The 7,188-nt window shown below is 40.3% G+C and overlaps 2 protein-coding genes across 4 annotated transcripts; one reads left to right on the forward strand and one right to left on the reverse strand.

The window, feature by feature from the left end:
- The first annotated feature begins 1,447 nt into the window (after nt 1–1,447).
- Nucleotides 1,448–4,843, forward strand: LOC106300384. 2 transcript variants are annotated; one of them, XM_013736514.1, is made up of 9 exons: nt 1,448–1,674; nt 2,036–2,079; nt 2,184–2,256; nt 2,354–2,477; nt 2,554–2,879; nt 2,962–3,250; nt 3,505–3,748; nt 3,855–4,238; nt 4,341–4,843. In XM_013736514.1, exons 1-9 carry the CDS (start codon nt 1,494–1,496, stop codon nt 4,599–4,601), a joined length of 1,926 nt encoding a protein of 641 aa, XP_013591968.1. In that variant the 5' UTR covers nt 1,448–1,493; the 3' UTR covers nt 4,602–4,843. The 2 variants fall into 2 exon arrangements, with proteins under 2 accessions (XP_013591968.1, XP_013591967.1); XM_013736513.1 differs by having other exon boundaries at nt 1,450–1,674; nt 2,554–2,897.
- Nucleotides 4,844–4,864: 21 nt separating this feature from the next.
- On the reverse strand, nt 4,865–7,188 carry LOC106300385 (coiled-coil domain-containing protein 22). Of its 2 annotated transcripts, XM_013736516.1 has the most exons (7): nt 6,848–7,188; nt 6,611–6,642; nt 6,286–6,526; nt 5,945–6,168; nt 5,647–5,793; nt 5,348–5,572; nt 4,865–5,270 (listed from the first exon to the last, which is right to left on the reverse strand). In XM_013736516.1, exons 1-7 carry the CDS (start codon nt 7,151–7,153, stop codon nt 5,033–5,035), a joined length of 1,413 nt encoding a protein of 470 aa, XP_013591970.1. In that variant the 5' UTR covers nt 7,154–7,188; the 3' UTR covers nt 4,865–5,032. The 2 variants fall into 2 exon arrangements, with proteins under 2 accessions (XP_013591970.1, XP_013591969.1); XM_013736515.1 differs by having other exon boundaries at nt 6,286–6,642; nt 6,848–7,185.

Genomic DNA, 7,188 nt, shown 5'->3' on the forward strand with positions numbered 1-7,188 from the left:
TAAGAAATGATTCAATTTAAAAAATCACACATGAGTCAAGGTTGTGACTTCTGTTTTAATAGATAAGATGTAAAGCCTAATTTAAATTTATATATGTTCGAACTACATTACCTTAAACCCATGTTCTAATAATGTACCTTCAAATCTAACATATTAGAAACATATATCAATTTTTATTTAATATTCAATAGTTTATTTTATCATATCTACAGATATCTAATACTAAATTTTAGAGATTAGTATATATGAAAAATTGTCATAAATTTCAAATAAAATACTAAATAATAGTTTTAATAATTTACTTTATTTGTTTTGAATGGTCCATGGTAGCATATATTTTCAATCATGTGATACAAATTCTAAATTGAAAGTATTATTAGTTAAAAATAAAAAATTTAATTGAAAAGTATTATATTAAATTAATATCAATACAAAACTGTACATTAGTTTAATTATAGTTACATAATTTTTTTGAGCAAAGAACTGTGAATGGCTTTTAGAGAGAGAAAAGAAGTAAATCATTTTCTGATTTCAGCTTCCGGCCAACGACGGTGGGCTCCTTAAGTCACGTCGTCGGTCGGGATTTGTTTTTTGTTGTTTATCTTCTCGTTGGGCATCAGTGGTTGTGTTCTCGTTTGGAGCTGCATGTCCGGTGTTCTGTTCCAGTATCGCACCTACCGTGGGGTGGATGACTGGCTTTTGACTCTGGGGCCGTGCCGTTTCTTCTTCGGTGGTGGTCGCCGGCTATCATATTCTCGGAAGTGCTCGAACGGTGTGACGGTTTCGTTTTCGTGTTTGGTGACCTGAGTTTGGATGTGATCTCGATTCTAATCGATTGAAGCTCTCCAAAGCTCAGTTGTTTGCGTGATGGTTGTTGAATCTCCTAAACCTTCAATACAGTCGTTGGAGGTGGTGGTTCGGTGGATGTGGTCAAATTCCCGGTTGTTTCCGGAGTTCAATGATCTGGTTTGTTTAGGTTTGTCGATGAAGACATTCGTAGCTCGTGTTCCGATATGATGTCGGTGGAGTTTTGTTTACAGGTCTCGGCGGTGAGATCAAACTGAAAGAGATGGTGACGTTTCAACCCTTAGCCACATGTTTTTTTTTTTTTTGTGTTTGTGTGCAGCACGTGGAGTTGATGAGTGGTTGAGAATGGATCATTATCTGTTTTTCTTTGGGCTTGGAAATAGTTGTTGGCCTAGTTGGCCTTTGTTGTTCTTGTATGTTGTACAGGCTGGTCTTTTGGGCCTTGTCTTATTAGGCCTTTTAGCCTTTATAAAATATTACTATGGAAAAAAAAAAAGAGTAAAAGAAGAAATAACAGAGGCACATGACGTAAGCGTATAAAGTAACCGACAATAAGATAACTGGGAGATACAATATAATAGAAAGGACAAGACCGTCTTTTAAAGGGAAAGTCTCCACCAATTTCAATTTGAGCACTTTCTCTCTCCTCCCGCTTCTCTCTTCCAAAAAAAAAAAAAAGAAGAAGAATGAACAAGAGCTTGGGTGATGGCGGCTCCGCTAGGGTTTCGATACCGCGTAGTCTCCGAGAAACTGTTCAGAGTATCAGAGAGATGACAGGGAAGCAGCACTCGGACGAGGATATCTACGCCGTCTATAAGGAATCCTTTAATGATCCTTTCGAGACCGCCCAGAAGCTCCGCTTTTTAGGTTAACTACTCTCACTCCACTCTGGGATTTGTTTGTTTTCATCTGTTTAGGCCTAATCTTGCGAGATAGGGTTTGGTTGTTTATTTTTGGGAATATCATTTGATTCACTTTAGTGCCTCGAATTTGGAACCCTTTCTCTAAAATCGCTTTACTTGTCATAGTTGATCTCTTACCATTTAGCTAGAAGGTGCTTCCTTTTTACTTTTTTTTTTTTTTTATTTAGTTCGTATGTACCGTTCAAGGATTCTAGTGGGCGTTTCGGATGACAAGACAATGCAGCAGAACTGAACTGTCTTCTCATTTTACTCTTGAATCTACTTGTACTAGTGCCATCTCAGCAGCATACGTTTTAATTTTGCAGATACTTTTCATGAGGTGAGAAGCAAAAGGGACAAGAAGAAGGAGGCAAGTCTTCTTTTTTTCTTCTTTCTTCTTATGAATCCGTTATTTGCAGTTTTGTTTTGTTGGTATTTTCTTTTTCATCATCTAATTTTGATTTCTGTCTGCAGAATCTTGTGCCAATTAACCAAGCGAGTGCCAGAACTGGTCGGAGGAACTTTGCTTCTAGCAACACTTATCATGGTAGTTTGATTTTTTTTTTTCTTTCTTTTTGATGCCTTTGAATGACAATTGTACCTCTGTTCCCTGTTTTAAACTCTTTGTTGACATTCTGTTGCAGGCAATGGAAGAAGTTCATCCTTCAAAAGGGAGAGTGGATCTAATCATGTCACAGGGGGATCAAGACCTTCTCTTCCTAATACTAACAACAGAGCAAGAAACCCCACTGTACCTCGTGCGACAAAGTATTTTTACTTTTCATCCATCTATGTCTGTTGAATCCCTATAATGTTATTAGAGATTAAAGGGTACCTCTTGCAGGGTTCCTGCTCCTACCGGTCTTCCCAGTGGGGTAAGCAATCATAAAGTTGAAGATGATTTCACTGCCACTGTGAACAAGGGAGTTGCAGAGAAACTTCCTCTTTCCAAGTCTATTTCTTTCTCCGAGGATGCTGTTGAGCCAGAGACGTCTAAAGCAAATTCAGAACAAGTTGCTCCACCTGTATCAGTGTCTGTTGTACAGAACCATACACAAGATGTAATTTCTGCTCATATCCCACAGCCTGATGTGAATAACCAGCCAGCAGAACTGCAGTCATCTACCTTTGGTCGACAGGATCCTTCTTTGATTTCTGCTTCTCACTGCAGTAACCATTCTGATCAAAGTAGCTTTATGTTATAAAATATGGCTTGTCATTTAATTCAGTCTCTAATTACCCTTTGTTACAGTCACCGAAAATGAGACAGCATCCAAGAAAGGCAAAGCTCGATCGCTTCTCAAGTCAGATGTTGGCGAGCGGTCACACGTTACATTTCCATTGCACCTTCAGGTTGCAGAAGAGCTGCAAAATGGTCTGACGTTTGGCAGTTTTGATTCTAATTTTGTGAAAGAGCTATCTTCTACCTATGGTGCTAGTGGCGGTGATGACTCAGATTTTAAGTCCTCCCACGGGACAGGGGATGATGAGAGCGATTCCTCTCCCACTACCAATGGCATTCCTGCGGTTGCTTCTGCTAGGTTAGTGACTTTGTTATTTGACTCTTACATATCTATGCTTTGGTTATTTATCTACTGCAGTCTTTGTTCGGACACGCTGTTCCCAGTCTGAGTTGAATGTGACAATGTATATATGGTTTTCAAACTACTTCAATTTTGTATATGGGAAGGTCCTTTCTTATGATAAAGGATGTGTATTCTCTCCTTCTTGTTGGCTTGTCCTTTTAACTATCAAATTTCATGTTTGTATCTCACTGCCATAACCTCTTGTGCAGAGGAGCGTCATCCTATTTTGAAGATGATAATGGGATTCCAAATTCAGCACCGGGAGCTGAGCTAGTGAGGCATTCAAATCACACTGTCCCATCTGGAGAAGATGAACTGAGAGAGGAAGCTTTACCGAACACACAACCTCATCAAATTGCTTATGGTCAAGAAGCCCCATTCAGCGTGTTTGGTCTTGTTCCCTCGTTTTCAGCATTGGGCCAACCGGTAAACACCGAAGCAGCTGCGACTCAGGCACGTGATACATCTTATCAAGATATACATGCACTCAGACAATACAAAAATCTAGTTTTACTTCTTTTTTTTTTTCCTTTCTAATACCTGCTTTTTCAAATTGCAGCTTGGAAATTCTAATGCCCCAGCTATGTCATTAGTATCAAATCCGCCAGGTCAGAGCTCCATAGCAGCAGTCTCTCAGCAGGCAACTAATCTTTTCGGGCAACAATACCCTCCCAGTTTCTTCCCTTACGGTCCCTATTACCCACAGTTTTATATGCCACCACCATACATTCACCAGTTCTTGGGCCCAAATGGAATTCCACAGCAGTCTTATTTTCCACCGGGAGCTGCTATAGCTGCACCTACCCATATAGCACCAGTAGGCGACAATGAGAACCCTCCTACAACAAACCCATCCCAACATGCTTCTTCAACAGTTGTCACTCACATTCCATCTGCAACCGCCTTAAACTCTATCCATAGTGAAGAAAGGACTTCACCAATGGTCAGTTCAATTTTTTACTTTCTGTTGTATCCTTAGACTGATATAGTTGGTTGCTGAGTATATATGTAACTAACATTGGTAATCATGATATTCTTGTTTCAGACTGGAAATGCAGCTGCGTGGATTGGGCAGGGGCTTGGGAACCTGCAGATGAGTCAAATGTACAACCTAGCCCTGCAAGGTCAGCCACTTGGTTTCCCAGTCGTGCAGGCTGGTCACAGGGGGCTCATGGGAATACAGACGTTAACGCCACTGCCACCGTCACTCACCACGACGGCTATGGCTGAACCCATAAGACACCCAAACATTGCCTATCAGCAACCTCAAGCTGCCGTAACGAATAGGGTCGATAACAACTATTAGGCCAAGGGGGAGCAGCTATGAAGATACGCATCAAACGTGTTAAAGTCTGGATTTTTGGGTGTAAATAGGAAACATCATCCCCAGAGGAATTTAGGTTTGACAAGTACAAGAGGGAAGATGTGCTTTCTAAAGTAGCAAACCTTTTTGCCATATTTTTTTGTTGTGACAATACATAAAAGAACGTTTGGGAAGATGATCCTATATTGATTAGTTACGAGAAACTGATGATGCCTCTTTTATTTGTATTCTCGTGCAAACGTATATCAGATACGACTTGGCTGAATCAGCTTTTGTTTTTTCTTCTGTATTCAGAAAGAAAAAAACCACTCTGCTCTATGAAACAAACACTGCCTGAAAGCACAACAGATGTCTCTGATAAAATCGAATACTCTACACAGTTTATATTCCCGTTCGGTAATTTATAAAGTACATTATTTTAGTTGTTTCTCAAGACTTTGGTTCTCTTGCCTGATGGCATCGAGGTCGGCTTGTAATTTCTCCAGACTCGAGCCCCGACTTGCTATGGAACCCAGCTTCTTCTCATAGTCAACTGCTTCTCTTCTTAACCGATCAGTCATGAGGATCTTTTCAGATATTTGCCCAAAAATACCGTGGATACTGGTCACTAGCTTGTAGACCTGTCGTATGGATGGATCCTTCTTCAGTTCCCTGTCCGGAAACAAAAGTAAGACATGGCACCTATTTTTGACCAGACAGTGCAAACATGTCAGATGAAAAGCTAATACCTTGTAACCATCTCATCAACAACCGCATATGATCGGTGCAAACGTTCTTGGATGGAGTTACTCTCTAATTGTAGCTCCCTAGTCTCCCCTGAAATCCTCTGAATATCACTATCCAGTTTGCGGCTGTTTTTCGTTATTTCTTTAATCCCATGGATATAAGACTTCCGTGACGCTGCTTTTGGCTGCCTCTCAAGTTCACTGTATAGATTACATCGTTCCTCTTCCCTGCCGGAAAAAAAGTCAACACATTAAAATTGATAACGGTGACAGGCAAAATCACGAGTTCTCTGCTTACCTACCTCTTTTGAGTTTCTGATGAGAGAGACTGTAAATCAAATTCAATCTTTTTCAACTTATGGAATTTCTCTTTGGCCTCTGGCTCCTCCACATGAAGTTGGTCCAAAAGACATAGCTTTTTAGCTTCCAAAGTCAGCCTTACATCGTCCCTGAAAGAAGACATGCATAATCATATAATTTACACAATGCTCCCTTGATGTCTATATATATTATATATTTCAGGTTATCATACATGTGGTTGTCCATGAAACTGAATGCATGTATGCTTTCAATTTGAAAAGAATAGATAAATGTTCATACCACTGCTTTTTGAGATCCATGATATTGCACCTTTTGAGCACTAGTTGTTGATTAAGCTGTTGGAGATATAACCCACCAGGCTGTTTTTCATCCAATAACGTCTCGGCAGCCATCGTCAACAACTCCAACTGACAGTCAAGACTGCGTAGCTCTGAAGATCCAGATTCTAGTTCGCCCAAGAGTAGATTATGTTGATTTTGTAACTCAACAGTCTCATTAGTTGTCTACAAAGCATACATTATACAAATGATAGAAGTTAAGTCATCCAACATCACTATTCTTATGTAAATGTACAACCAGATGCCCAATGTAGAGAAGAAAAAGAAGACAGGGAACAGTACCTCAGAGGGGTCTATCGAAGAATGTTCTTCATATCCAGATGACGGTTGATTAGGAAGGGTAGAACCATCTGCTGAAGCATTTTCAGCATGAGAAGGAGAGATATCAGGAGTCATGGTAAGATCTTTAAGGACAGCCTCAACCTTGTGTATATGCATATCAAAAGTCTCATCATTGTCCTCCTCCTCCTTCAGCTTCACCATTCTGTGATCTGAAATATCTCTGAAATTCTCCACTTTTGGCCTGCAAGCTATATCATCAGCAGCCGGAGAAGTTTTGATTCCTTGTTTTTTCTCGGAAAGCCTCTCAAGTAAGAAACTAACCAACCTAAAAGAGTCATCTTGAGAGGGATGCAGAAACTGCCGCAAGCAAGCAAAGCAACACACAGACAATCTGTTTCAGAATATGATTTTCACAAACAAATCCACACAGCAACAAATGAAAGTAAGTAAGCTTCCAAAGAATCTAAAAACTGCCTTGCAATCAAAAAAGTTGTTTCCTTTAATGAGTGGAAAATTATAAGAGCTTCATCATCCTTATGATTTGGGATCTAAAAGAGGATACCTTATGATGACTAATGTCGCCCATGTAGCCAAGGTTCTTGACGGAGTGAGCTATATCCGGAAGAGAATCTACTACTCGTATCATCTCACTCGCCGCCGATGGGTCAATGAGATTAAGCAGCTGAGCGCAGATCGACGCCAGAGCCTCCGATGTAAACTGAGACACAGAAGAGAAATCGCCCGGGATCGAAACCCCAGATTCAATCAACGTCGACATCAGTATATCTCCACATTCCTCCTCCATCCTTCCTGGTTTGCTTCTCCGAGGACAAAGGAAGAGGAAGGACACACTGTTTTTGTCAACCATCCTTTTTACGACGCCGTTTTCCGCACCAACATACT

This window comes from Brassica oleracea, chromosome C6 (assembly GCF_000695525.1).
Source record: "Brassica oleracea var. oleracea cultivar TO1000 chromosome C6, BOL, whole genome shotgun sequence".
Lineage (NCBI taxonomy): Eukaryota > Viridiplantae > Streptophyta > Magnoliopsida > Brassicales > Brassicaceae > Brassica > Brassica oleracea.